Source organism: Anopheles aquasalis, chromosome 3 (genome assembly GCF_943734665.1).
Source record: "Anopheles aquasalis chromosome 3, idAnoAquaMG_Q_19, whole genome shotgun sequence".
NCBI lineage: Eukaryota > Metazoa > Arthropoda > Insecta > Diptera > Culicidae > Anopheles > Anopheles aquasalis.
In genome coordinates, this window is record NC_064878.1 from 51,641,065 (window position 1) to 51,653,548 (window position 12,484).

Sequence of the window (12,484 nt, forward strand, 5' to 3'; positions counted from 1 at the left end):
GACAATCGAGCACAGGATGACAATTCATTACACTGGCAATCGATGGAGTCCTTCGGGAGTCCTGTGACCTTCAGCCGACAGTGAACGAACAAAACCCAAAGGTATAGATATGAAATGATCGTGTTGATGGCGTTCAGCTTTATCTTTTGAGTGTCTTTCGTCGTTGGTCAACACTTTTGCCAGGTTTGAAAAGTGCAAAACTATATACAAATTCACAAGAATTGCTATCAAGCATTAGTTAAGAGTTATTTAAAGCTGACAGAATATCGTTGGCGATTCTCTTTAAATGAATAGTGAAGAATAAGGTACTAACAATTTTATTGAGAATTTTGCTGAACTACTCTGCTGCTAAATGCATAAAAAATTACATAAATGGTATCCTCGCGAGCAAATAAAAATGTTGGGAATCGAGTGAAGCTATTTTCTACTCATTCGCATTCGGGAATGCTAGGGCCGCGAGAAATATTTCAACGCGAAACGCGCGTTGGACGCCCTCTGCCAACCAGGCCAGCAAACTGACCAGAGTAGATACCCGGAAGTAACACATTAGAGTAATTTTTAAATTATTTTTTACCTCTGAGACCTAAATTACCATTTCTAAACCCCTTTTTAGTAACTAAATTTGCACAACCATGATCCTAGACCGTGACAAACAGATCAATCCATATCGCACAGTTAGTTAGAAGTTGATAAAGATTTGTTAACAAAGCACAGCGCCATAACACTTTGCATTTCATGACTATTAATGACCTTAGATTAGATTCACGGCAGCGCAGAGGCGAGCGTAACCGCAGCTAGTATTGATTCCTGTTCTGTTACCAACACTCCTAACCATCCCCCACCGATGCTGGGCTGGAACTTGACAATACAATTAACAGTTTTAGCATTAATACGCGATTACCATGCCCCGCTTGGGGGCAAATCCCCGAGAAGTAACTGGTACAGTTTGATAGATCGATTTACACAACAGGACAGGTTATCACCAGCCTCGCTGGTGGTGTTGGTGCCCTTGCTGCATCCAGATTACACAGTCCATCAGTTCTCGCACTCGCCATTAGGCTCCCGTTGAGTGATGTGGTTCAGAAGTGTGTTCAATAGTGAGAAGTTAGGGGCTGCTACCCTTCTAGCAGCCCTTTGCTGGAGTGTGGCGCTGCAAAGGACCTCCGCACAACAGCGGCATCCTCGCGTGTGCACCGACGATGGTTGCCTGTTGGGGATCTCTATGACGGATGTGAACGATCATCGTTTCGATGCGTTCCTGGGTGTTCCGTTTGCCAAACCACCCGTAGGTGAGCTACGGTTCAAGGTTAGCGATGAAAGTGCCGGTGCAGTGTTGAAAAGATTCCAAGTCTAAATGTGTTTCACCCGATCCCCCACTAGAATCCGTTGCCTGTGGAGCCGCTGATCGGTGATTATAATGCCACGGAAAGTGGGCCCGCCTGTTTGCAGCGATCCGAGCTCGATCCGGATCATTCCATAATCGGTAGCGAGGATTGTCTCTATCTCAACGTCTATCGGCCGAAGCGAGACGGCTCGGATTTGCTGCCGGTCATGGTGTACATACACGGTGGCGGTTACTTCTATGGTTCAGCCGATCCACAGCTTTTCGGTCCGGAGCGCATACTGGCCACGCAACGGGTGCTACTCGTCACGATCCAGTATCGGCTCGGTGTGTTTGGTTTCCTATCGACCGGGGACACCGTTGTTCCCGGCAATGCTGGAATGCACGACCAGGTGCTGGCGTTGAAGTGGGTGCAGCGGCATATCCGCCCGTTCGGTGGCAACCCGGACCAGGTGACGATCTTCGGAGAAAGCGCTGGTGGAGCCTCGGTACAGTTTCACATGATCAGTCCCCTCAGCCGATCGTTGTTCCACAAAGCGATCATCATGAGTGGCAGTGCGCTTGCCGCATGGTCGCTACCGATAGACGATCCGTTGGCATTGGCACGCCGACAGGCCAAGCTGCTCGGAATAACAGAGGCGGATGAGCTAACCTCGACCGAGTTGGTGGACGTTTTGCGGTACATTGACGGTAACGTACTGGTCGCCAGTGCGCCTCACCTACGCACCTGGTTCGAGCATCCGATCATACTCTATCGGCCCGTCATCGAGCACAAGTCAGTACCGGAAGCGGAACGCTTTCTACCGGACGATCCTCGAAGGCTCTGGACCGAAGGTTATCTGGTGGATGTTCCGTTGCTGATTGGTACCGTTCCGGAAGATGGTGCCGTGGTCAGCTTGCCCATTCTGCACAACGCTACAGCACTGCAAGAGTTGAACGAAAATTTTGCCAACCTTTTGCCAACGTTGCTGGCCGTTAATGGTACCCCGGAAGTCGTAAATCAAATTAAGGATCGTTACTTCAAAGGTTCTACGCCGTCACAGTTGATCACGGCGGAAAATTCACGAGAACTTACGAAAGTATGCAGCGCAATATCAAACAAAATAAGCACTTTTTGTGAAACAAATCGATTATCCATTTTCTAGCTGTTTACTGACGCATTTCTCAAGTATCCCGTCTACTTGTCGCAGCTGGAGTACATCAACGCGACCAGCCGCGAGCAGACAACGCAATACTCGTTCGAGTTTGTTGGGCGTCACTCGTTCTCGTCGTTGTACATTCAGTCGAACGAGAGCCACGGAGTGGTGCATCAGGATGAGCTTATCTACCTTTTCCGAATGCCGGAGCTTTTTAATGACTTTCCCGACGGCTCCGCCGAGGCTAAAATGTCCAGCCTGTGGACGGACTTTTTTGTTTCTTTCGCTTCGACGAGGTTTGTAGACGTACTGCTTCATTGTACTGAAGACAACGTTAAAAAAAGGCTCGTTTGTTTTTCTTTTTCAGTCAACCCATCGAGCGTGTAGAAAAGGTTACATTCAAAAATGCGGCTTCAGACGACAGTTCTACCCTGATCTCCCGCGATGCTGCGCTTGATGCTGAAATGTTGGATGTGATTTTATTCTGGGATGAGATCTACAATTCCTCTTATATCGCCTATCATTGAATGTTCTATCGAGCACACTCCTTAGAAAGCATTACGAATAAAAGACGTACAATTTACAGCATCGCGATTAGATGATTACGTAACAGAGTTAAATTATCGAAATCAATATTCGCCAGACATGTGGCCTCAATTCTTCCTCAAGCTTCGAATCGATTCATTCATTCGAAAACAGTAAAACACCCATTGCAATCGCACCACATGCAAGCTCGCATCCTTCCGGATGCAATATGGCACAATGCAAATCATGGAATCGATTATGCATCACTACATCCGCTGAAGGATGCGGAGCAGATACTGCAACACATTTCGTTGCACGTGCATCATATAGGCAGACAAACGGCCAGCGATGTAGGTCAGTGGCGTGACGATCGTGTGTTGCAGCGAAAGTGTGATAATTCATGCAAATCAGTTGCGAAAAAAAATGCTCCCCGGTGTGTGTCATTCACCAGTTTATTGATTTCTTCTATTTCGGATGCTCTTCTTGCTCAACAGAATGGAAAGGAGAATGCTGTGTGATCATTCTCTTTCCGTCACATCGAGCTGATGAGGCACAGCAGACCGGTATACAAGCATCTCGCTGATATTCTAGACAAAAACTGGTTATGTACGAGTAGGTTCTCTGGGAGCATCACCAAAAATATTGCAATAAAGATATTCGATCCGGTTTTCACCGTTATGTCAGATTGACCAATGGCAATCCACATCTAGGACATAAATGATAGTCAAATAAAAGAAAGACCTGTTACGTCCGATGCGCATAAAAGAACGGCGCTCTAGAAGATAAAGCTTAGTTGCAAAGATCTACTGTCATATTAGACACCAAACTGAGGATTATCAAACATCTGAGCTCCTGCTGTGTGATCGGCCTCAACAATGAGGATTCCAAAGGATAGTTTTCTGGATACAGTGTCCTTGACAGTATGTCTGCTGTTTTTGTGTTGCTACTCCACTCGGGCCCAATCATACGCGGCACAGATTCCATCCGTTTGCATCGGTGATGGCTGTATAAGAGGTACAACCAGAATAGACAACGAGAATCGAACATACTCGGCCTATCTCGGAATTCCGTATGCAAAACCTCCAGTGCGTGAACTTCGATTTGCGGTAGGATATCAACGAGCTCTATCGTGACAAAAACTATCGTGTATTATGTCATCAACATCGTGTTTTCCTACCCTTCAGAATCCTGTGCCCAACGACCCGTGGGATGGAACGTATGATGCATCAATGGAAAAGGATAGTTGCACGCAGAAAATTATAACCTTGGTTTTGGGCTCGGAAGATTGCCTCTATCTCAACGTTTTCGTACCCCAATTAACTACATTCGAAAATACTGGTCTCCTGCCGGTAATGTTGTACATTCATGGAGGAGCCTTCAGTCGGGGTGCAGCGATTACCGCGACACGAGATCCGGTGAGGCTGATGAGCACCAGGAGAGTGATTGTCGTTACCATCCAGTACAGACTGGGCGTATTAGGATTCCTTTCCACCGGTGACCTTTCGGCTTCGGGCAACTTTGGTATGAAAGATCAGGTTCTGGCGATGCGCTGGGTTCAAAAGAACATCCGTACATTCGGAGGAGACCCCCAACTAGTCACCATCTTTGGAGAAAGCGCTGGTGGAGCTAGCGTACAGTATCACATGCTTAGTCCCATGAGCCGAGGCTTGTTCAAGCGTGCTATCTCCATGAGCGGAAGTGCGTTGTCTCTTTGGAGCGTTCCCATGGTCAATCCTCTTGAAACGGCTCGAAAACAAGCGAAGGCTGTCGGTATTATGGATGCCGATACACTCTCTACCGCGGAACTGATCAATAAACTGCGAACAACACCCGCTCTATCGCTGGTAAATGTCACTGATAAGCTAAATGAGCCAACAGACATTTCGCTCACCGTGTATCGTCCAACTATTGAGCCTCGAGAAGCGTCAGAACCGTTCCTGGTGGAAGATCCACGAGATATTTGGAATCGTGGCGATTACAAAGGAGTCCCCTGGCTTACAGGAGCCATTCCTACGGATGGATCCATCGCTGTACAGAACGTTCTTAGAAGAAATCTTACAGATACGATCAACACTCAATTCATTTCGTTGCTTCCTCGGATTCTAAGCAGCAAAATCATAACACGCCCGATGATCCGAGCGTTGCGGCAACGGTTTTATCAAAATGTTACCGCAGGACAGTGGATTTCAGAGGATCTTTACGAGCAGGCGACTCAAGTAAGTGTGTAACCAACGTAATGGCAATTTTGGGTGATATTGAACTAAACCGTAAATGATCGTATTTTCTTCCCCCTTAGTTGATCTCGGAGTCATGGTTCCTCTATCCGATGGTTGGCAGCATAAAGCAGCATCTAGCAAACCGCAAGCCGCAACCCACCAGTGTCTATTCGTTCGAGTTCAAAGGACGTCAATCGCATTCTTCACGGAATACTAACAGTACTATGGACTACGGATTAACACATGACGATGAAATGATTTACATTTTCCGGGCGCCGTTGTTCTTCCCAGTCGACTTTCCGGTTGGCTCACCCGAAGCAGAAATGTCTCGACAATGGATCAAGCATCTCATCGATTTCGCCTCGACCAGAAGTGCTGGTAAGGTTGGCTCTTGTATTGGCCAAAGCTGCTCGGTGGTCCGCTTTAGGAATTCCAACAGCAGAAATGGTAATCCAGTATCGAGGACAATTACATCCGGATTAGATGAGGAGATGTTCAAGTTTTGGAGCAATTATTACAAATCTGGAGGATCGTATTAGATTTTTATAAGTAATATTACTTCACAAAAGCTTGTAGCTATCTCACTGGATATCTAACAGGCCATTGGGCAATTGGAACACGGGTTTTCCTTTTAAATGCTTTCCACAAGAACCCCTTCGAGATCGTAATCCGAGTGGTTCAACGACTTTGTCGCATTTGGTACATAATTGCTTAAAAACTAAGAGAGGGGAAATACGATACGAGAGAAATAAATCTGGAAAAAATATTTGATTGCATACTAACTGTGTTTCTATCGTTCTTGCTTACTTGTAATATGACACAGCGACTAATATTCCGATTAAAAAAACGTTCAAAATCGAAAGAAAAACCCGTTTTCACCCGCGAAAAGTATAGTTTTCTAACAGGATGACAACAAAATTTGGCAATCGAGAACATCAAACCGGTTTTCACCGTTATGTAAGATAATCCAGTGTTCGATGATCTCGATCTAGGAACGTTACACTCATTTAACTCTTATGACGAGAAGTTTATGTTGTATCACGTTCTTAGAATGCAGCAAATAATTACAGCATTTCTAAATAAAGGAGCGAGTTTCATAATTGCCAGGAAACCAAAATGATGGCTTCCATTATTTATCTCAAATCGTTCATTTTAAACCTAGGAAGCTGTTTCCTTCTTTTTGCTCCATTAATCAATATTCTAGCTAAACGGAACCGGTTTTTGGCAGTATCTTCTTCTTAATTACCCATAGATTATGCAGAATGTCCACTCTATCAGCCTGAACTTGTTTTGCTCTAGAGAAAGCTGTTAATTTCCTTCGGGAGACTTACACCAAAGCAAATCCGATTATGATGGCTCAGCATTCATATAAAAGGAGCAACTCGTAAAAGTTGATGTTCAGTTGTAAAATTATACCTCCATCGTAAACACTGCTGTGAAAGTGTGATTCTATATCATCTGAGTAGGTGATAGTGTTGTGTAATCGAACTCAACTATGAGGATGGCTGGAGTTCGCGTGACAGTTTCATTGTCCATATGTCTCCTGGTTTTGTCTTACTACTCCACTCGGGCCCAATCATACGATGAACAGCCATTCGTTTGCATCAGTGATGGTTGTATAAAAGGTACAACCACGATAGATAATGGGAATCAAACTTACTCGGCCTTCTACGGAATTCCATACGCAAAGCCTCCGCTCGGTGAGCTTCGATTTGCGGTAGGATATCAACGAGCACAATCGTTACAAAAACTATCGTGTATTATGTCATCAACATCGTGTTTTCCTATCCTCCAGAATCCTGTGCCGAAAGATCCGTGGAATGGAACATATGATGCTACTCACCTGAAACCAGTGTGCCCTCAGAAAAAGTCACGAATATCTTATTATAGAGATGAAAATTGTCTCTATCTCAACGTTTTTATACCTTCGCGTAGTACATTTGAGAATGCTGGTCTCCTGCCAGTGATGTTTTACATTCATGGAGGAGCCTTCAGTTTGGGTGGGGCAAATAACTTTACGCGTGATCCAATTAAGCTGATGACTACCAGGAGAGTGATTGTCGTTACCATCCAGTACAGACTGGGCGTATTAGGATTCCTTTCCACCGGTGACCTCTCGGCTTCGGGCAACTTTGGTATGAAGGATCAGGTTCTGGCAATGCGCTGGGTTCAAAAGAACATCCGTGCATTCGGAGGAGACCCTCAACTAATCACCATTTTTGGAGAAAGCGCTGGTGGAGCTAGCGTACAGTATCACATGCTTAGTCCCATGAGCCGAGGCTTGTTCCAGCGTGCTATCTCCATGAGCGGAAGTGCGTTGTCTCTTTGGAGCGTTCCCATGGTCAATCCTCTTGAAACGGCTCGAAAACAAGCGAAGGCTGTCGGTATTGTGGATGCCGATACACTCTCTACCGCCGAGCTGATTAGTAAACTGCGAACAATACCAGCGGAATCGCTAGTTACTGCCGTTGATAAGCTGAAAAAACCAGGAGACATTTCGTTCACCATGTATCGTCCAACTATTGAGCCACGAGAAGCGTCAGAACCGTTCCTGGTGGAAGACCCACGAGATATTTGGAATCGTGGCGATTACAAAGGAGTCCCCTGGCTTACAGGAGCCATTCCTACGGATGGATCGGTCGCTGTACAGATGGCTCTTAACAGTAGTCTAATAGTAAATGCGAACAGCGCCCAATTCATTCGGCAGTTGCCTCTGATTCTAAGCAGCAAAACCATAACACTCTCGATGATGCTAGAGTTACGGCAACGGTTTTATCATGATAATAATACCGCAGGACCGTGGATTTCAGAGGATCTTTACGAGCAGGCGACTCAAGTAAGTCTGTGGCCACCAGCGTAATGGGAAAATTGGGTTACAGGTGTTATTGAACTAACCTGTAAATGATCGCATTTTCTTCCCACCCCTTAGTTGATCTCGGAGTCATGGTTCCTCTATCCAATGGTTGGCAGCATAAAGCAGCAGCTAGCGAACCGCAAGCCGCAACCCACCAGTGTCTATTCGTTCGAGTTCAAAGGGAGTGAATCATATTCAGCCGAAGACAGTACTGGCAAGGCATATGGATTAACCCATAGTGATGAAATAATTTACATTTTCCGGGAGCCGTTGTTTTTTCCCGTCAGCTTTCCGGTTGGCTCACCCGAGGCCGAAATGTCTCGACAATGGATCAAGTTTCTCATCGATTTTGCCTCAACGAGAAGTGCTGCTAAGGTTGGCTCTTGTATTGGACAAAGCTGCTCGGTGGTCCGCTTCAGGAATTCCAACAGCATTAATCGCCCAGTCCTTAAACATACATCCGGCTTAGATGAGGAGATGTTCAAGTTTTGGAGTAATTATTACAAGACTGGAGGCTCGTACTAGTCCAGACTATCCGCAAGACATTTATAAATATACATTGAAGGATGTTAGTAATACATTAAAGGATGGTAGCAGATTTTTCAAATAAACGAGTTTTGCAGAATGCGAAAAACAATGAAACTCAAAGCTGTTTTCAATCTAGGCATTCTAATTAAAACATAAATGGAATTGTGACCATGAATCAACCGAAAAAAATGCCCTAATCACTGAAATGTTAATGTGCTACCGTGTTTCTACAAGACAATCAAGCCAGACTGATAAACGAACGCTGCAAGCCTTTCAGCAGACGATAGGGACGGGAAGATTACACTGACTATCACATTACTGAAATCGTATTTTTAACTCGGCCGGGCAGGAAAAGAAACGGAATCACCAAACAGTTACTGATAACGTTGAACTGTGACCGATGAAAGTGAGTCCAGTCACAGATGGCTTTTTTATGTACCGATTCCAGACCATCAACGACACGTGATGGCAAATACAAGCTTCTGACACCGTCCCACCACTGAACCAGCTAAAGAATGAGGTTATGCAGCGGGTGCCAGCGAAGGGTTGCAAATCAAACAGATTAAATGACACTGCAGTGTCCCGTCTGCTTCGGCTGTTCGGTCCGATTTCACACATTTTTGGCACTTTTGCTTTTACCCACCATTCTGACCAGAACCAGGGGATGGCAGTGATGGCGGAGAAGTGATGCCATCAATGTAGATGCACTTTTGCACTCTCCCCAAAAAAATGTGGGTCAGTTATTTCGATGCAGTATACAAAGCGTATGCAAAGAATGGAGGAGCGAAGGAGCACGAAACGAGTCACTTGAGACTGTCTGGCACAAATTATTCTGCTCCGTCGATTTCCTCGCTCGCGTGTTTGGGGTGAACAATGGCCGAGCTTCTTCTTGCCCGGCATTGACGGACAGGGGGGATCGTTGAATAAAGTTCGAAGATAAAATTTGGCACAAATGAGAACGCACGTGTCAAGTAGTATGCGGAATAATAATGGTAAAAAGATGGCGTGATGCAGAACAAGGACCATTAATTGACCGTTTACTACGCTTGCGTAGACGATCTAAGTAACCCGTCGAACAGGTTTGTCACACACGGCCGTACCGACCCACTACTCGTGTGCGCATGCACGAAAGCTGCTAGTACGGAGCGAAAGGATCAATTAGTAGGCGACACAATTCGCTCAATTTCTTACACGCGCGCGCGTGCTCCCCCTGGACGTAAGTTAAGATTAATCTCCAGGAATGTAACTGGAGCATATACACAAACTTTTCTGTTTTTGCAAAAACAAACTCCAACCACGAGCACGAGTTGCATATATGCGTGTTCTTCCTCTCACCGCGAAAGGGAGAGCGAGAGAGAGAGACTTGAGGTAGTCGCACGATGCGTTCAGAAGTTACATTTGTAAGTGAAATCGTCATCCTCGCCACGAGCACTGCATCGTGCTGCGTCGCGATGCGTTGCATTTGCAGAACGGAACACGAGGAGCGGTCCCATATAAAAGATCCATCTGCCGAGGACGAACGCTACAGTATGCAACGGTGCGTGATACTGGATGTCTTGTTGGGCTGACGGTTGACGGCACATCCCAGTAAACGGCAATCTCGTTCTACGTATCGTATTGAAAGTGAAAGTGTGCGAGATCATCCAATTTTCGCGGTTTAAACCGTAAGTAGTATCTTAGCAACTTAAAAATATTCCCTAGCAGATGGATCATCATTTTAATAGACATACGTTCGAAGCGAAAACGAAAAAATGCAAATGTTATGCAGATGATTTTGTCTGGTGTTATCGATTTGATCAATTGTAATAAAAATCATCGAGCATGGTTGTTTTACGTTAATTATTTATGTGGCGCTATTGCTTTCCCTTATTCTCTCATACGGAAGCAAAGTAATCCACACATCCAGAACCATTAGTAGTGCACCGGGGTGTTGTATGACCTACAGCCTAACCGAAATGTTTTTTTTTACCGAAACCATGGTATTTACTCAGCTGAACCCCATTGCCAGCTAAGCCAGGCCAGGCAACCCGGAGCTACACCTGACACACGAGAGAACAAGCCGGATTCGTTCCTAATCTTAACGCGGGATTGTTACCGCTAGATGACACCAGTTTCGGTTAGTAATTTGTTTATCGATGTAGAATTGTAACGTTGGTTGTGCTTCAAGATGATAAAATCTTTGAAGACAAGCTTGTAGAAACTGTCTGCTGCTGAAACGAACCGTTCTCGATGAACACTTTTTAACCAATGGTTGCTTGGCACGACTTCCTAATGTTGCCAACCACTGTAAGCATCTGCTTCTTCGATGACTCGTTGAAGAACAGAACTGCAGATTTTTTGTCAAAATCAAAGTGGGACACGAAAATAGCCTAAAGACGATCAATAAGGTAGCTTCCTTGGTGCATTCAGATTCAGTGACGCGCTTCGATGATTTGGCAGCCCCTTTTTTTTTGGAATTCGCCAACATACCCACCCACTACACGTGCGCCCAAACCCCCGTAGTATCACGAGCCACTTTCTTCGAAGTCTTATCGGACAAAAAGCTACCAACCAGCGGCTGTTATCAGCATCCCATGGCCGGTGTTGCTGGTGATCGATAATAAGACACCGAAGGTACCGAAAATGGAATCGGCCCGTACTATCTTAACAAGAGACGGACGGGGAGCGGAAGTGAGAACGCGAGAGAGTGCGGGAGTAACACGTGGAGCCGTTTGGTGGCACGCGTACGCATACGGCAACCGACGCCGTGCGGATGTGGGCCATCGCAGAGAGTGAGAGAGAGAGAGAGACGCGTTCGCGATAAGCGGATCGGTACGATCGGCTACTGCACGCGTGCGCCCCCGCCTCTCGGGGAGCAGCTCAGCGTCTACGAAAGTGTCGCGTTCGTGCTCGCGCTTCCTTTCAACTGTCCGAGCGAGGCGCCACCGCAGGGGAGGGGCCCGCTAGTCGGCCCCGGTGCGACTTCATCTCGCGCGTTCTTATCCGCGAGCCGTCGCGAGGCGCCTCAGTCCACTTCGTGCCGTAAGATCGAGCGGATCACGCTCTAGATCGCGTCGCGTCACACCGCGAGCAGCGTTCCCCGTTATCAGTAATGAGGCCGCGAAATCGAAAGTAATCGTCGCCGATATCGCGCGTGCGAGTGTGTGTGTGTGCGTGCGGGTGGAATTTGTTTGTTTATCTTTTCGCACAAATAATCATTACGCGTTGTGTGTTTGTTTTGTTCTTTGTCCGTTGCTCCGGGCTAGTATATAGGTACAGTGACCGAGAAGCTCATCTAGAAGCGGCGTGCTCGGAAGTGGACGCGTGCAGTCACCGTACGCAAGCGGACCACCTACGACGGGGAACGTGCCTGTGCTAGTTGGTGTCCTCACGAGACGAGAAAGTGTTGCTAAAAATGTCCCAGCTCCTGGTGATGTGGGCGCTGGCGCTGGTGCTGTTGTTTGCGGTCACACTGTGTGGTGTGCACGGACAGCAGAGTTCTCTGCTGAAGGACAGGACAACGCCGCAACCCAACAGTTCCTGCAACGCCAAAGAACAGTGGAGCCAAGAGGTGCCTCCAAGAGTGTGCATCCAGGATGGGTGTATCCTGGGCACGTTCATGGGTGGCATGAAGCCGGCGGAATCATTCGAAGCTTTCCTTGGCATACCGTTCGCAGAGCCACCGGTCGGTGATCTTCGATTTGCGGTAAGTACCGGTCACAGGCGGCGCGATCATTTTAATGTCTAGAGCCATTTAAAGTCGATTAAACGATGCGTTGTTCCCATGTCTAGGAGCAATAACAGACGATTCAATGCAAATTATGGGCTCTGTGGCATTTTCCCTTCCACTAATTAGCGTCCACTGGCTCGATCACGTCATAATCACTACAGTCATCGATCGTTG

The 12,484-nt window shown here is 46.6% G+C and overlaps 4 protein-coding genes across 6 annotated transcripts in view; all 4 read left to right on the plus strand.

Annotated features, from left to right (window-relative positions):
- The first annotated feature begins 1,034 nt into the window (after positions 1-1,034).
- LOC126578914 (juvenile hormone esterase-like) lies at positions 1,035-3,063 on the plus strand. Its single transcript, XM_050241946.1, has 4 exons — positions 1,035-1,306; positions 1,381-2,421; positions 2,488-2,774; positions 2,846-3,063. Exons 1-4 carry the CDS (start codon positions 1,073-1,075, stop codon positions 3,003-3,005), a joined length of 1,722 nt encoding a protein of 573 aa, XP_050097903.1. The 5' UTR covers positions 1,035-1,072; the 3' UTR covers positions 3,006-3,063.
- Positions 3,064-3,878: 815 nt separating this feature from the next.
- Positions 3,879-5,758, plus strand: LOC126576745 (juvenile hormone esterase-like). Its single transcript, XM_050238050.1, has 4 exons — positions 3,879-3,923; positions 3,981-4,109; positions 4,188-5,219; positions 5,300-5,758. The coding sequence occupies exons 1-4, from the start codon at positions 3,879-3,881 to the stop codon at positions 5,756-5,758; spliced, it is 1,665 nt and encodes a 554-aa protein (XP_050094007.1).
- A 962-nt stretch (positions 5,759-6,720) lies between these two features.
- The window catches only part of LOC126576747 (uncharacterized), a 10,866-nt gene continuing 5,102 nt past the window's right edge, over positions 6,721-12,484 (plus strand). Inside the window, exons 1-4 of the mRNA XM_050238051.1 lie at positions 6,721-6,729; positions 6,811-6,936; positions 7,015-7,603; positions 11,976-12,286. Of these exons, the coding sequence (XP_050094008.1) occupies positions 6,721-6,729; positions 6,811-6,936; positions 7,015-7,603; positions 11,976-12,286 (1,035 nt within the window). The remainder of the gene's footprint in view (positions 6,730-6,810; positions 6,937-7,014; positions 7,604-11,975; positions 12,287-12,484) is intronic.
- The window catches only part of LOC126578913 (juvenile hormone esterase-like), a 4,941-nt gene continuing 2,593 nt past the window's right edge, over positions 10,137-12,484 (plus strand). Inside the window, exons 1-2 of one of the 3 annotated variants that reach the window (XM_050241944.1) lie at positions 10,137-10,265; positions 11,847-12,286. In XM_050241944.1, the coding sequence (XP_050097901.1) occupies positions 11,996-12,286 (291 nt within the window). In that variant the 5' untranslated portion in view covers positions 10,137-10,265; positions 11,847-11,995. Of the gene's footprint in view, positions 10,266-11,622; positions 11,713-11,846; positions 12,287-12,484 lie in introns of those variants that run through there. The other 2 variants (XM_050241943.1, XM_050241945.1) reach the window with 2 other exon arrangements.